Here is a 15,461-nt window from a genome sequence, read left to right as displayed (position 1 = left end):
ATGGAACACAAATGGGAAACAGATGAGACATGGATGAACATGGATGGAGCAAGGATAGGACATAGATGGAACAAGGATGGAGCAGGGATGGGATGTGGATGGAGTAGGGATGGGACATGCATGAGACACGGATGGGACATGCATGGGGCACAGATGAGACACAGATGGAACATGGATGGAACACGGATGGAACATGGATGGAACATGGATGGAACACGGATGGAACATGGATGGAACTCAGTCCACACTGAGGCTGGAAAAACTCAGCCTGTACGTTCCATTGCTGGAAAGGAGTGAGCAGATCTTGGTTGTTTTGGTGTTTTTAGTGGAATGAATTATTCATCTCTGCCATTGCTCAGCCTGCACAGCGCTTTACAATGGGAGAAGGGGTTTTTTTTCCTATTACTCCTTTCAAGTTTTTGTTACTTTTCCTCTCTTGTTTTGCAGAAGAGAGCGGAGGCAGCAGCGTGAAGCACAAATTCCTCCGTTTGTTTTAAAACAGACCACATTTAGGTGTCAGGATGAAATAAAAGCTGCATTTATGCCTCCCACCATTTTCCAGCGGAGCCGGGCTCCGAGAGCACTGTGACTTTTGTCACCAATAAATTATTTCTGATACTAAAAGCAAAGCTATGCCCAAATCCACATCGGACCAACCCACGTCCTGCAGTGCTGTCCTTGCACAGAGAGCATCTGGCTGAGCACCAGGCATTGCAAACTGATGCCTCTGGGCTGGAAAAGCATGTGAAGCAATGGGAAATATCACAGAGGGGGATTTCTGCAGTAACTCACGTCGGTGCTGAAAGCATCAGGCTGTCACACACAAGGAATTACCCTGGGCCTCCCATTAAACATGAGCTGGAATGACTCCTGCTTGTTCCCGGTTCTTAAATGAGCCACCAAGGTACCCCAGGAGGTGATGCTTAAGGATGGCTTTGGGAAGTGGCTGGGGACAACTATGGAAGGTTCTTGTCCCCATTGAAGGCAGTGGGGATGAGCACAGCTCTGTGTTACCCCCAGTCCCCAACACCAAACCACAGCCCAGAGGAAAGGAATAAGAGAAGGGAACTGTGAGCAGGAGGAACACTGTGCATACACCCAAAAACATGAGAGTTATAGTGAAAGGGAAACCATTTAATGCATCACAGCATGGAGTCCCTCTGCTGCTGTCTCAGAATGAGAAACCCCTGCTCTGCCTCCTGGGGGTGCCCCAGGGGCTGGTTTTGGACCATGAGATTGACCCGGGATGTCACCATTCATTGGTCCCACTGACATCACTGTGGTTGGGAGATGCCCAGAGATGCCCAAGTCCATGGGGAGCCTCCAGGAAGGGCTCAGCTCTCCCTTCACAAGGAATGGACAGTTTTTCAGCACTTAACCATCAATTTATTGATTTGTTTTGCTGGTGTTCTCAAAGCATCATTGGAAAAGACAGTCCCTGTGGCTGTCATGGTTTTTTATTGATATTCCATATCATGACATCCTGCAGGGAAATGTCAGAGCTGGGAGGGCTGTGTTTCCTGAGAGCTGAAAGCTGCAACTCCTATCAGCTCTGGTCATTCCCATGTTGTTTCCAGAAGTGGGGAAGTGACATAAACAAGGACCTCCTTCTGACTGTACTGCTATCCCACAGCATGGTTAGAAGGCCATGTCCCTTTGTTTAATTCATTACCCTTGATTCCTTTTCTACAGTATCATCTCACATCCCTTTACCAGTTCTCGTAAATTAGTTTCTTATAATCTCAACCGAACCCCCCCACCCCATCGTGGGACAAAAGATACCAGCGTGGCCCAGTGTGAGGCACAATAATGACTGGGATAACATATCAATGCTGAACACCTGTGGAACACTGAAAGTTATGGCAGACACTTAAGGAAGGCTGCAGCTCTCTGACAGCCCTCCCAGCTCTAACAGTTGTCATGATATGGAATACCCATGAAAAACCATTCGTGGTTGTATAGCAAAGGTTGAGAAGGTGGCATAGCACATGTGTGTCACTGGAGTGTGTGTCCTGGGTGCTGGTTGTGAGGGGTTCCAGGAGAACTGCAGTCCATCACTGGTCGGAGTGCTTCATCCAGCCTCATCTCGTAGACAGAAGGAGGAGGATAGGCATCAACTGTGATGTATCATTAAGGTGGAGTGAGGAGGAGGAAGAGGAGGAGACATCCCAGGGCCACCAGCATGCTGGTCTTGATGGAGGCAATGGCAGCAGAAGGCTCAGCTGGAGGTAGAGGGAGAATTGGGGCAGCACATGGGACCTCCATAAGGTTCGCAGCCCCACTTCCCCCCTTGCCCAGGAGCTTCTCCATCTCCAGCCCAGGGGAAAAGGGGCATCACCCAGAGACCACTTCCAGCCTCATAGGGACACCACATCATCATTGCTGGGCACTCTATAAGCCAGTGTTCCCTCCCACCTTTCCCACTCAGTACCTTCCCAGGAGCAGGGATGCTTGTGGATCAGCCAGGAGCTGTTGAAGGAGACAGGGTTCCTGACTATGCAGGTGTAGATTTCCACCACGGGGTTGAAGGAGAGGAACAGCTCACCGCCGCCATTTGATATGACCTTCCTGGGAGGCAACCACTCATAGGTGACATCCTCCAGCCCCACTGAGCAATTCAGGGTGACTTTACAGCTCTCCGGGTTGCTTTTATCCACCACATAACTCACAGTGGGTTTGGGGACTGCGTCTGCAGGAGACAAGGGGATGTCACAGCCACCCCGTTCCCTACAGGTTGCCAGGACCACCCCCCCAACTCACCATACACCCGCAGTTCAATGCTTTCAGAGTGCACTGTGCTCGCATCATCCTCCATATACACCCAGTAGGTGTTGCTGTCTCCTTTCTGCAGTTGGTCCACCCTCAGGGTGTTGTTGGAGAAGAGTTCCAGGCGACCCTTATAGGGCCCATTGGGGTAACGGACTTTCTTCTCACTCTCACGGATGGCAATTTTCAGGTCCTTTCCAAAACGCCACTCGACTTTTTGGAAGGAGCCCTGTTTGCTGGGGATGAGGTAGGCCACCCCTTCTGTGAGCCCCTCCACGTGTCTCAGGTCCTGCTGTGCCCATGCTGCTGGGAGAGCACAGAGTTGAGCTATTGGGGCAGCTGGGATGGACAGACACAACCTCCCACCTCGGCTACTTCTTCATAGGCTCAGAACACCCTGCAATATTCTACTTCCCTTTTCCCTCTGCTTTTTCCCCTCCCAGCTCACTTGGCAGACCTTCACCTCCAGCATGATGGGGCTGGAGGGTGTACCATGTAGAGCTATCAGACTGCAAGATTTGATAGCAGATCATATCTGGGGCGCAACATGGTGACAGGAAGAGCAAAGGGAGAGCATGGGGTGGGGGTGGGTGCCCTGCATGTCCCTCCTGCATGCCACCATTGCCATCCCCACCAGCATATTCCTCACCAGCATGTTCTCCAGCACCACGGCCCCAATCAACATGAGCCCTATCAACACGGCATCACTCAATGTTGCCCCCAGAGGAACCCGGACATACCTTTCACACTGAAGAAAACAAGAAGCTGCCCAGTGAGCACCACTGCCGCCTTCATTCCATGTTGGTGCCCCAAATCCACTCTGAGCATCTCAGACACCCCCTTCCTCTACCCCCAGAAGCCCCCACCTCCAAGCTGCAGGGCTGAGGTCCCAGCTTATAGAAGCGTGCTCATGGAGCAGCAGCAATCATCTCATTCCCCACCGCTTGAGTTTCCGTTTCGTAGAGCGCAGAAAGTTCCACTTTCTGTGGTCGGTTCCTATTTAGGCAGAGCAGTGCAGTGGGGCCAAACAGTCGTTCTGGAAGCCACCCACCTCCTCCAACAATAGGGGTGAGACCTGAGTGTGTTTCACTCAGGGTCAGTATGGGGAAGGGGGGGGATCCTGAGGGTCGGGTGGTTTGGGGGCACCCAGAATAGCTCTGACAGCTCTGTCACTTGAGGTGCCATCAGCACACAGTGCCCCCTGTGGGGATGGATGACTTTTCTTAACCCATTATTAGGACTTTGCTGCACTATCTGAACCGGTTGGTCCTCGTTGAGATCCCACTAACGATGAGCACCTTAAGGCTTTTCCCGAGGTAATGACTGATTCTGTTTGTGGGGCCGGTGGGATAAGGGCACACATGGCAGTGCTGCAGAGCTCTGAGCTGCTGAATTCCATCTCCGAGCAGCTCATATCCATCAGGGATAGATGTCTGCAGGAGAGGTTTCTCACCTCCATATTCCTCCTGCAAAACGAAGCCCTCTCAGCCTCTCCTTCCATTCCAGCACCTCCCCGTGCCCCAACCCCATACAGAGGTCTCATAGCCACGTACAACCCAAACCCAACTCCTGCGGCCGAAACACAAACGAGTCGGTACCGACGGCAACAGCGTTCGTTTGCATTTTGCCTTCCCCTGTATCAGGGCTAAAAGTACTTTGCTCCCACCTGGATGCCTCGAGGTGCTGAGGACGGCACCAAGCAACTGCCTGAGCCCCACTGAGCATCGCCCACCCCCAGAATTTCCTGCTGTGACAGCAGCCCCCCTCCCCCCTACACTCCCTCCCCCTAAAGCAGCCTCTTAGCACACATTAACGATCCCAATTAACGCTCCTTTTCACAGGGAGCAGACACAAAAAAAGGTATTTTGATGCTGGGGACTCAGACAGAGGGAGCGGGCGGCGCCGTCGGGAGAGAGCTCCCATCAAAGAGACACGTTTAATTTTAATCCCAAATAAAAGCCTTGATCTCGCCTTTGGTGCGATTTTTGAAGCCAGAGTCCCCTTTCTCTCCCTCCCCCCCTTCCCCTCCTCCAGGAGCCTTCTGTATCGTCGGAGGACGTCGGGGGAAGGAAGGACCATTGGGCGCAAGGCTGAGCCCCCCCCCTTTGCAGTCAGCATTGGGGGTGCTTGTGGTCTTTGCAAGACCTAAATCCGAATGCTCCTATTCCCAGTGAGCCCCCGGGCTCCGGGTGAGGGGGCTCCGAGTGCCTGCGGGGGTCAGGAGGTGTAGTGGTTCGTGGGAGATGGATATGAGCTCTGTGATGGGGGGTTACAGCGTCTCAAAGGTTCTGTGACCTGCAGGGGAGTGGGTGAGGGTTAACACAGCAGAGGTGTTTGCAGCCCTTTGTGGTGAGTGATGTGGGGCTTCTGTTGGTGGCCAGAATCGTCAAAAATCAACCAGGAAGTCACCCAAATTTCGGCACCAAGAAGCTCAAAAGTGTAGAACTTGGAGAGGAGATGTGCAGGGCTCATCTGCCTGCTGCCCTGTGCCTGTTACCTCCATGTAGGCAGTGGAAACCAGAGCTGGGTCCAACTTCTTCCTCTTGAAGGAGGGAGACTGTGAAGCAGAGAGTGGATCTGCCCTTAGGGATGGGGGAGGGGGCTGCTGCCCCACCAGAGAGGCCCTAATTGCAGCTCCAGGGCTGTGAGGTCCCACTGATATCCTCAGCACTGATGAGGATTTGAACTTCTCTGCTGCTGCAAAGGGGCCGGATGGAGCCATAGCATGGAACACTCACCTTCATCCTATGCTGAACAGCGGAGTAAATGGTGCAGCTTTCAGGCTTCTGAGAGCTTCTGGGCCTCTGACAGAAGGGAGCAGAGGAAATATGGAGTGAAAAGCAAATTGTGGTCACCTTTGGGACCACACAGCTCCCTTGGGATGGATCCCAGCACAGGGCCCCACCTGTTCTTTGGGCTGGACCACGGCATAGACAGTATTTCCTACTATGTGAACCTCACTGTTTGAGTTCTGCAGGAGAAAGCAACCCCAAAATGGTCAAAGGATGAAGCCCAGGCTGATAGCAACTATCATGGGGCCATCTGCTGCCCATTGCTCAGCATGGGGATGAGGGGACACCCAACACTCACAGGCTCTTGACCGGTTTGGGCTTTGCCCACCTCCTCATAGACAGTCAGAGATGGCTCAGCGTGTTCTGGAGGAACTGGGGGGGTCGAGGTTGGGGAAGAGAGGTTACAGCTCACTGCTTTGCATACACCATCAAAGCAAAGCAGGGGAGGAAGGCATCAGGGTGAGGGGGTGCTGCTCCAGCGCAGAATAGAGCAAACATTGACCAAAAACCAAACAGTGCCCCAGAAACCATAAGATGGACCCTCTTGTGCCAGCAGCAGCTTTGGGATGGGAATCAGTCCTGCAAAGCAGGGCAGAGCCAGGGGCTGGTGGCAGCACAGAGGAGACCCAGAGGCACAAGGGGTGTCAGGAGGAGATGCACAGCAAAATTCCCTCCCCAAGTGCAAACAAACCTGTAGGGCTGTCCTTCCTCCTCCTTCTACAGAGCCAGATGGAGATAGCAATGCAGACAGCCAGCACCAGCACCAAGGTCCATGCCCACCACTGGATGGCAGCAAACAGCCCTGGGGAGGAATAAGTGCAGAAGGAACGGGTAACATGAAGCAGAGGGTAAACGTTTGATGATGATTCTATGACTCTATGATTTCCAAAGCACAGACCCCATCACGGTCAGTGCATGGGGAATAGACCTGCCCAGAAAACCACAGCATCCATTTGCATGCAGTTTCCAGCAGTGATGTTTCCCTTTGCAGCATTAGGGTACATTTTCTCCCTGGTAGCAGCAAAGCAACGCGGGGCAGGGGGGGATTGGGGGAAGATGAAGGCACTGAATTTGAAGTGATGCAGCCCCAAACCCGGCTTTGATAGAGCTGAGGGCAGATCACCTGTCTGAGTGCAAGCTGTGGCTGTATCAATGCTGGCTGTGCTCCAGTCGGCTGGATTGCTCACATTGCAGACATAAAGCCCAGGCTGAACATCCATAGGCACTTCTAGCACACTCTGGTTACCCAGTGGCTCCTCATCACGGGTCCAGCTGTAGGACACATTGCTGGCCCTGGGCACAGTGCAGGACAGATGGAGGTGACACCGTCCCTGCTCCTGCTGCAGCACGTGTGTCTCCAGGCGTGGGCTGCCCACAGGCTCTGCAGGGACAAAGAGGTCAGAGGAGATGGGAAAGGAAGCGGATAGGGGGGTCCAGGCACTCACCCCACACTGACACATGGAAGCACTTGGTCCAAACGGAGCCAGTTGAGTTCTCAATCTCTGCCAAATAGATGGCACTGTCAGCCTGGGTGACTGCACTGATCTGCAGAGAAGGGGGCTCCCAGTGGGAGGTGGCTCTCTGTGCAAGAGAAATGTTTGCAGAATTGACATTGTCCTTCCAAGCCGTAAGGATGCGCTTCCAGGATTTTGTCCCAAATTCTGCATCCAGTTCCACTTTCCATGTAATTAATGACCGCTCTGTTGGCAGTGGTTCCTCCAGCAGCAGCTTCAGATCGGTACCTGCGAGCACAGCTTTGTCCCTGCACTCTCCGGTCCCTGGAGGAAAGCAAGAAGTGAGCACAGTATCCCCAGGGACAGTCTGGGATGGGGATCCCTGTGCTGCACCCCTCTGTGCTGCTGCTCCATCCTCTCTGTGCTCTTCTTCATGCAGATGGAGCTGCAATGGGTCCCTGTGTGCTCCCAGCTCCTGCAGTGCTGTGTGTGTCCATCCACACTCTGCACTCTGGCCATATATTGCAGCTGCCCATGCAACGTCCCCTTTGCCCTGCTCAGAGTGCATTCAACTGCAGACCATACAGGAAGTGTCCAGTTGCTCCTTTGAGCCTCATCTCCCTCCTCGCTGCTCCAGCCTCAATTTGACCCAAAGGACCCTTCTCTCCAAGAGGAGCTGTGCTCTGCTTTCCCCCTTTGCAAAGCAGCCACGGAAGTCCGGGGCTCTGGCAGAGGTGAGATAAAAAAAGCCCCTGAAGCAAATACAAGCCAGCAATCAGCAGGGCCTGTTGTGCACCACTTCCTCCATCTACATGTTTGGGACCACATAGGACATAGCAGCAGCCCCAAAGCAATGCGTGCCAGGCCACCACATCCCCACTGAGCAGGGAGAGAAAAGGTGTGAGGTGTCAGCAGTGGTGTTAACCACATCTAGGGGGTGGGGGGTTGCATGCAGCTCTGCTGAGCCCCTACTTGCTGCAGGTGATGCAAAGCTTCCAGCCAGCTGCACCCCACCGAGTGCAGCCCCCAGTGATGGTTTGCAAGGCAGTGGTGGTGGGGTTGGGGCTGGGAGGAGAGCAGGGGAGGAGTTGATGGGCAGTTGAACTGAGGGGTTGGAATGGAATGGGAGCTCCAGAGATATGCCCAGAGCCTGGGGATGTTAGGGGGGGGTTCTCACAGCACTGCCCTGCACCCCCACAGCACTGTCTCTAGGAATAGGGAGGAGAAACTCAGGTACAAACAACTCCAAGGCTGTGTGATGGCTGGGGATGGCTCTATCTGAGCTGGGCAGAGCTGGAACCAGAGCAAATCCAACCCCCCCAGGCCCCGCTCCATCTCCCAGAGCACCCTGAGCTCCTGTGAGCACTGTACCCACCCCACTATTCTTCATGGCACAATCTCAGCCCCCTCAACTCCCCCCACCCTGTATCCCCTCCTCACCTTGCCCGCTGCCTGCCGCCCCCAGCACGAGGCACAGCAGCATCTCCAGTGCATGCAATGCACTCCTGTGCTGCTGCATTTCCCAACCGTGTGAACGAGCTGCCTGCAGCTGGAGACAGCACTGGGAGACCGGCCATCAGCAACTTCCTCCCTTGCACCCTGATGGGTGCATGCTGCTGTTCAACACCCTCTGCGTCACCACCTCCCCCCTGCCCCCCCCACGTCACCAGTGGGTGGATGGAGGCATCCAAGTCTCTGTGACCACAGGGGACTGATGCTCACGCAGGGCTCAGTGGCTGTGCACCTCGGAGGAAGCTAATTCTAATGACTCGGGGGGGTGGGGGGGTTGCTCTCTTTTTGCTCTGGGGGTTTTGCTTTCTTTTTGCACCTCTGCTGTTTGAGGACTGGGTGTTGCAATAGGAAAGCACCCCAAGTGTAGCTCAGAGAGCCCCGAGCTGGGTCTGACCACCTTTTTGGCATGAAGTGGGGGGGTCTTTGGGGGGGTTTTGTCTCATGCACTTTCCTTTGCTGCACTTCCCACCCAGCACCATGCAGTGCAGCAGCCCAGCAGCGCTGGGGGAGAATAACCACCATAAAGTGGTGTTGAATGAAGAAGACGCTGTTCCAAGGGGCAGAAATTCTCCTTGCTGAGGGTGTTACTTAACTCAGGTCATTAAGGAGTCACGATGAGAAAAGATGAGGTTTATTTTTAAGAGAAGGATGCGTATCTACAACAGTGTGCTGCACTCTGGGACTTTGGTGTGCTCTGGGGGCACAGGAAGGGGGAGCAAGCAAGGACTAGGGCTGAGCTTCTCTTTGTCTATGGAAATGAGCCATTCCCTTCCTATCAGACACAGATAACAAGCACTTCTCAGGGGGAAAAAAAATAGCCCCAAAGTGGGTGTATTGGCAATCACTCCTTCCCACCAGCCCAAGGCTCTGGAGGAAGTGGGAGGTGTGGGAGGAACTGAGAGCTGCTTCCCAAATGGAAGGAAGCACAGTGATGTCTGTGAGTGTGATGCTGAGTAGTGCAGTGACCCCAGCAGCACTAACACTGCACCCACCCTCCATCCCGACTGCGTGGGGAAACTCAGCCCATTGCTGAGTCTCACTGCTGATCTGATGTGTCCAGGCAAACCATGACCTGAGCATGCAGTGATGTGTCGGGCCTTTATTAGGCATCAAAAATCCATCAGTAAATCAGCAGTGCCAGGTGATACCTATGAGCTGAGGGTGGTTTTTCCCCACTCATGGCCTTTTTCCAGCTGAGATTTCAAGGCTGCCCCAAGCACTGCAGGCCGAGCCCCACGCAGCCCCACCAGCTCACCCCTATGGGCTCTGTGCACAGTGTTGGTGACACAGAGCTGAACACAAGGAGGACCCTGTTGCACACAGTGGTCCTCTATGGGAGCAATGCATTAAGGGACAGTCAGACTGAGCAAACCCTTGGGAAAACTGCATGTGAGCATCCCCAGCTCAGCTCCATCTCTCCAGCAATGAGAAGGTCCCCACATCCCTAACACAGACAGTGCACGAGGTCCCCCCTCCTCCTCCCCCACACCCCCCGGTGCCTCCATACCCCTACAGGGCCCCAACAACCGAAGTAATGCAGCAACCGGCATCACCCCCTCTGCTCCATTTCTCCTTTAGTCGGGCGGGGGGGCAATGTAGCCACGCTCATCATTCACTGTTAATTGCCAGGCGCTCGTTAGGGCCGATCCCTGCGTGTTCCCGCAGTGACGTGGGACACACCGGCTCCCACGACCCCCCCCCCCCTCTTTTCCTCCCCCCTTTCGAAGGCAGAGGAGCAAAAACTAATTAAAGCTACAAAGGAAACTCGGCTCTCCGCAAGGTTGAAAACCTCCATTCCGGAGCAGGGGCTGAGCCGATTAATTAGCGCTTTTGTCTGCGGCCGAGTTCAACATGTAGGGAACGATTTACATCAAGGGGACGTTCCCTTTGCTGTCGGAGCTCCTCGCAGTCTGCCCGGGGAGAGCTGAGCCGTAGGAAGGAGAAAGAAGGAGGAGGTTGGGGGGGGGGAATGGGACGGGAATGAAAGGGAAGCGTTCGGCACGTCTCACGGACCGCGTTGAGGAGGAAGGGAAGATGCTGCATGCTCGAAGCACCGCATTGCAGAGGAGAAGGTGTTTTCATTCAGTGCATCATCCGTGGATTCTCATCCCCCTTCCAGCGAAATGTGGCCCCTGAGATGTGCAGGGGGCTCGAGGGGGGGGTAAGGGGGTGGGACGGGTTTATGTGCAGGCAGCGCCGCTCGAGTGGTCACAGAGGGGATGGTTACACTCGGCCAATGCCACCCCCGGTGGGACACTGTGTGGGGTGGGAGTGAGACGGTGTGGGGTGGGATGAGGACGAAGCTGCCCCGCATCGGGCTGTTCTCTGCCCTCTTTCCCCCCTCCCTTCCTCCTCTTCCCTGTGCAGAGCCCTATCCCGCAGCATCCCACCCTCTGCCAACGAAATGGGGGATGAACGAGTGATTTCAGCCCCAAAGCTCTCGCGGCCCCGCTCGGCTCCGCCCGGGAGGTGGCAGCACGGGATCGTGTTCAGTGTCACCCGGCCGGCCCCAACCCCCCCTCACTTCTGCCCCCCTCCCCGCACCCTTCGGTGCTGTGGATGAATCCCAAATTCGTGGTGGTGACACGAGCTTCACTTCCGAGAGTGTCAGGAGCAGCAAAAGGCTCAGGGGGTGGAGGAGGGGGTTGGAGCTGTGTCCATGGGGGTGCAAAACAAAACCCAGGAGCTGCTCTGTATGGAGCCTCTGAGCCCAAATGTAACACACATATACCATGGGGCACAGCACTGAGAGCCCTTTTCCAAGTGGATTTGATGGGATGGGGATGGCTCCAGGCTCCCTATGACCACTCCCAACCCATGAGCACCATCACCCTCGGGGTTCCCAGCATCCCTACAATATGATGGGGTTAGGGTGGCACAACACCTCATCCTTCCCCCCCACCAGCCCTCCCCACTGGGCAGGCTCTGGTCCTGGCACATCCTGACAGAGCAGCTGTCACTTCCTCAGTGATGCCCATCCCACTGCCCCCATCACCACTTCCTCACCCACTCTCACACCCGTGTCCCTCTCTGAACACATTGAGCAATTCTCCTCCTTCCCCAGGCCTGGCTGCAGCACCAACACTCTCAGCCCCACGGATTTGGGGTCTGCTGCAAGAGAGGACCCCAAGGCATGGCCAGAGATGGGGCTGTGCTGCTCGGCTGTGTGCTGCTGGTGATGGCTGGGGGTAAGGGTGCTGCCTTTGGGGTGCTTGGAGGGATGGATGGAAGCACCATCATAACTGCTGTCCCTTTTTGGGTTGGAAGTGGGGAGATCAAGGGGTGTCACCAACACGTGTCACCCTGTCCCTTGCAGGTCTGCAGTGCTGCCGTGCCTTCGAGGTGCTGATGGGGAAACAGGGAGAGCTGCTGTCCTTCCCAGCACTTCGCCCTGTAGCCAATGACATTGTGAGGATCCTCTGGATGTCCAAAACCTATGGTACTCACATTGCTGAGGCCAAGCCTGGGGTGAAGGAGTTTGCAGTGAATTTCTTGCCCAAATTCCAAGGCCGGCTACGAATCCATCTCCAGTCACTGTCATTGGAGATCACAGAGCTTCACAGCACAGATGAAGGCCTGTACTCTGCAGTGGTGGACACTGCCTCCAACCCCAGCAGCCCCAGGACATTTTCCTACTCTGTGAAGGTTCTCGGTGAGTGCCAGTGCCCCTGGGGGGGGGGGGGGGGGGGGGGGGGGGGGGGGGGGGGGGGGGGGGGGGGGGGGGGGGGGGGGGGGGGGGATAGGGGAGGGATAGGGGGGGATATGCTGATGGATCCCCACTGTATGGGCCACCTGAAACCAACCCACTGGCCCTGCAGCTTCCTCTGGGGAGTGTGGTGGGTGCAGAAATCCCAGTTCCTGTTGTGGTGACATCACTACATTGCACCCAATGCACCCAATGCCCAAATCCTAGTGGGGGGGGGGAATGGTTAGTCCCCCACAGAGCACCCCCAGGCTGATCCCATGTCCCTCACACACAGATCACACACCTTGGACAACTGACAGCGATACAGGAGGACACAGCAGGAGCACAACTGAACCTGGAATGAGCTCTGAGTCCCATACTGTGGGGAGGACCACACTGGGTCCAAGCAAGGGGCAGGTCCCAGATGCTGGAGGGGCTCCAGGGTTGTGTGGGGCACAGGGTGGGTACTGCACGCTTAAGGGGTATCTGATAGCTGCTGTGTTTGGCCCACTGGTGGTGCTGCTGGTGGCTGTGCACGTGGTGACCAGGCATTGAGACTGGGAGATGAGAAAGATCCACATTGGGCTCCAAAGGATTGAGGTCTGAGCCCACCCAGCACAACCCCATAGGATCATTGGATTTATCCAGACAGGAAAAGCCACATTCACCCCAGTGAAGCCCTATGAGGGCATAAAATGCATTTCCTGATCTCTTGCACAAGTCCCAAACCCAGTGACACTATTTCCTCCCAGCAGCCACACAAACCCCACTGCATCCCAGTGTGGGAATCTCCTCCTTTATGGGGTCAAGCATTGAATTCATACCCACAGCCCCATATTGGATGCAAGGTAAAGGATTCAGCATCTCAACCAACCTCCCACAGTTTATGATAAGTGAATTATTTACTGGTGACCCCAACTAAACGCCACGTGGCATAAATTATGGACGGGCAGATCTGTCAAATAAGAAAAGTTCTCATAAATAAGTGATCTGGTGCCATCTTCGTGTTCCCAGAAAATTACTCATCCAATCTCTTGTCTAAATGCTCTCCTGGGAAACCTCCTTATGCCCGCTCCGTTGCTTTATGAATTGGGAATGGGAAGGTAAAGGGCAATGGGGAGGGACAACCCTATGGGGACCATCTCCCACATCCATTCAGAGCCTGTGGTGTAGGGTGGGGGGAGCTGCAGGGATCAACCCTTTAGGACCTGGGGATCACAGGGCAGCACTGATTCTGCCCTTCCCTAGGGATCTCTATCACTTATTAGAGTCCTCCAGCACTACCAAAGGGCCCCTCCAGATTCACTTGCAGAGTCTCACCATCACTCCACAGCAAAGCCCTGGGACAGAGGGAAAGCCCTTAAAGCACATCACCACGTTCCCCATCACCCAACCCACCGCGTTTATGTTAATAATTGAATGCCAGTCTGGGGGACAATGATTTATTTAAAGGAAACAGCGTGTTAACAAGAACACAATCTGATCCCCAGCCACAGACGTCTGCTTTATTAGCACCTCTGTCCGAGAGCAAAGCCCCGGAGGCAAACAAACAAACATGGCAAATAAAACCCTCTTATGGAGACACGCTCGGGAAATTACCATGTAAAAGGGGGAAAAACACAAAGACATAAAAATAGGAGGTGGAGGCACCGCTCCCATGGTGCTCACATCAGTGAGGATGGACTTGAGGTGAGGAATGTGCAGAGCTGGGGATGGAGCAGCCCCAAAGGGTGATGATGCTGGAGGTGCTGCCAAATCAATGAATATCTGGGGCAATTCGTGGATCTTTTGGCCATATCGTGGATCTTTTGGCCATTTCATGGATATTTTGGCCAAATCACAGACATTTTGGCCACAAACCCTAGTATTTTGGCCCCATCCCCAGCATGCTGGCCATCCCATAGCACCTGCCCACCCCCCAGTCCCCAAACTCTGCCCTTCCTGCCCTTGGGGAAGCCTTTACTGCACTGTTTGCAGGTGGGGACACGAAAGAACAGAGCAGCAAATCAGCCGGACCCCGAGGACAACCCCGCTGAGCTCTTTATCCTCGTGCCTCTGCCCGGTTGTGAAATTCTCTTTCTATCAGCCAAGCAGTCCAGAAGTTATTGGCAGAGAGAGGGAGCACGAACGAATGAGCTGCGTCTCATCGGGAAAGCGCCTCCTGCAGAGCTCTGCAAATCACCGTGAGCCGAACCCACCGTGCCCCCCCCCCCCCCCTCCCTTCCTGGGCCGTTAATTACCGTAGAATAGGGGTCACAGCGGCTGGAGCGGAGGCAAAGAACTCCCACGTAATTGCTTTATAAGAAATAATAATAATAAAGAGAGCAGCCGTCGCTTTGCAGACTCGGCAGCCCGGTGTGGATGCGGAGGGAAATCCACCTCCTTCCCCCTCCGAGGTGCTTTGTAGAGCTCGCAAATTATTTCTGAGCAGAAAGCAAAACCCATTTCACCGGAGCACGGTGGGCACAGGGAGAGGAATGCAAGCACCCCAACCGAGGGGACAGCGGGGACCCTGCGGTGTCACCAAGCTCTGTGCCCCTTCAGACCGGCCAAATCCCCGACGAGCTTCCTAACGAGCTCTTCGTTAGCCATTCCGCTCCATCGCGCAGCTCGTAATGAGCAAAGGCGAGCGGCTGCCTCCAAATGGGCTCTGGAAGCCGCTCGCAGACATTAGGCTCTGTATAAATATCGTTATGATTGTTATTATTATTGGCACAGATGGGCTTTCATGGACCGCCGAGCACCGCGGGAGTTCCTGTTCTGCCTCCGGCTCTCGGCGATGGGGGAGAAAACAAATTGCTGATGCCAACTCCAAGCGGGGCTCCCTGGTGTTGTGAGCCCAGCCACCAGCTGGGGGGGAGGGGGGGGTGGGCATCGTGATGGTGACCCCAAGGCCAATAGGGGCACGTGAAGCATAAGGACGGGTTCTCAGGCTCACCCATCCCATCTCACTCCCACCTCATCCCAATGGGAGCTGCGTGGTGGGAGTCGGGAATCCCAACCCCCCACCCCCAGCCACTTGTTGGTCCCAGCTCAGTCCACATCCTCGCTGCTGGCAGCTCCTCCGTTGCGCTCTATCAGCACATTCCTCTCCTCTCCCCCCTGACCTCTCGCCCTTTCCTTAGCGCTCCACAAACTCCCGTTTCCTCCCCCCCCCCAACCCCGCGTTATCTCTTCTCCTCCCCAAATTCCTGAGGGACTCGGATCCCGCCCCCTCCCGTCCTCCCCCTCTCAGCTCCGAGGGAAGGGGTT

At 55.0% G+C, this 15,461-nt stretch overlaps 3 protein-coding genes across 3 annotated transcripts; 1 reads left to right on the top strand and 2 right to left on the bottom strand.

The window, feature by feature from the left end:
* Positions 1 to 1,363: 1,363 nt before the first annotated feature.
* Positions 1,364 to 3,624, bottom strand: LOC107324444 (SLAM family member 8-like). The gene is made up of 4 exons (XM_015884468.2): positions 3,507 to 3,624; positions 2,761 to 3,069; positions 2,432 to 2,689; positions 1,364 to 2,222 (listed from the first exon to the last, which is right to left on the bottom strand). The coding sequence occupies exons 1-4, from the start codon at positions 3,592 to 3,594 to the stop codon at positions 2,131 to 2,133; spliced, it is 747 nt and encodes a 248-aa protein (XP_015739954.1). The 5' UTR covers positions 3,595 to 3,624; the 3' UTR covers positions 1,364 to 2,130.
* Positions 3,625 to 4,671: 1,047 nt separating this feature from the next.
* CD244 (CD244 molecule) lies at positions 4,672 to 8,652 on the bottom strand. The gene is made up of 9 exons (XM_015884467.2): positions 8,453 to 8,652; positions 7,004 to 7,336; positions 6,682 to 6,939; positions 6,250 to 6,360; positions 5,857 to 5,930; positions 5,672 to 5,737; positions 5,505 to 5,570; positions 5,264 to 5,323; positions 4,672 to 5,061 (listed from the first exon to the last, which is right to left on the bottom strand). The coding sequence occupies exons 1-9, from the start codon at positions 8,529 to 8,531 to the stop codon at positions 4,984 to 4,986; spliced, it is 1,125 nt and encodes a 374-aa protein (XP_015739953.1). The 5' UTR covers positions 8,532 to 8,652; the 3' UTR covers positions 4,672 to 4,983.
* A 2,840-nt stretch (positions 8,653 to 11,492) lies between these two features.
* On the top strand, positions 11,493 to 13,208 carry LOC107324361. Its single transcript, XM_015884322.2, has 3 exons — positions 11,493 to 11,712; positions 11,841 to 12,176; positions 12,505 to 13,208. Exons 1-3 carry the CDS (start codon positions 11,658 to 11,660, stop codon positions 12,762 to 12,764), a joined length of 651 nt encoding a protein of 216 aa, XP_015739808.1. The 5' UTR covers positions 11,493 to 11,657; the 3' UTR covers positions 12,765 to 13,208.
* The last annotated feature ends 2,253 nt before the right edge of the window (positions 13,209 to 15,461 follow it).

Source organism: Coturnix japonica, chromosome 25 (assembly GCF_001577835.2).
Source record: "Coturnix japonica isolate 7356 chromosome 25, Coturnix japonica 2.1, whole genome shotgun sequence".
NCBI classification, from domain to species: Eukaryota; Metazoa; Chordata; class Aves; order Galliformes; family Phasianidae; genus Coturnix; species Coturnix japonica.
The sequence above is the reverse complement of the archived record's forward strand: the minus strand, read 5'-3'. Positions and strand labels throughout refer to the sequence as shown.

What these genes read in the sequence shown, in the direction of transcription:
- LOC107324444 (XM_015884468.2), bottom strand. Translation starts at nt 3,594, where the DNA reads ATGCTCAGAGTGGATTTGGGGCACCAACATGGAATGAAGGCGGCAGTG. An exon ending in TGTTTTCTTCAGTGTGAAAG is followed by an intron (nt 3,070 to 3,506) that starts GTATGTCCGGGT and finishes CTCTCCCAGCAG; the next exon opens with CATGGGCACAGCAGGACCTG. An exon ending in GCATCCCTGCTCCTGGGAAG is followed by an intron (nt 2,223 to 2,431) that starts GTACTGAGTGGG and finishes CTCTACCTCCAG; the next exon opens with CTGAGCCTTCTGCTGCCATT.
- CD244 (XM_015884467.2), bottom strand. Translation starts at nt 8,531, where the DNA reads ATGCAGCAGCACAGGAGTGCATTGCATGCACTGGAGATGCTGCTGTGC. An exon ending in CCCAAACCGGTCAAGAGCCT is followed by an intron (nt 5,738 to 5,856) that starts GTGAGTGTTGGG and finishes TTTCTCCTGCAG; the next exon opens with AACTCAAACAGTGAGGTTCA. An exon ending in TTTCCACTGCCTACATGGAG is followed by an intron (nt 5,062 to 5,263) that starts GTAACAGGCACA and finishes ACTCCCCTGCAG; the next exon opens with GTCACAGAACCTTTGAGACG.
- LOC107324361 (XM_015884322.2), top strand. Translation starts at nt 11,658, where the DNA reads ATGGCCAGAGATGGGGCTGTGCTGCTCGGCTGTGTGCTGCTGGTGATG. An exon ending in GCTGCTGGTGATGGCTGGGG is followed by an intron (nt 11,713 to 11,840) that starts GTAAGGGTGCTG and finishes TGTCCCTTGCAG; the next exon opens with GTCTGCAGTGCTGCCGTGCC. An exon ending in CTACTCTGTGAAGGTTCTCG is followed by an intron (nt 12,177 to 12,504) that starts GTGAGTGCCAGT and finishes CCTCACACACAG; the next exon opens with ATCACACACCTTGGACAACT.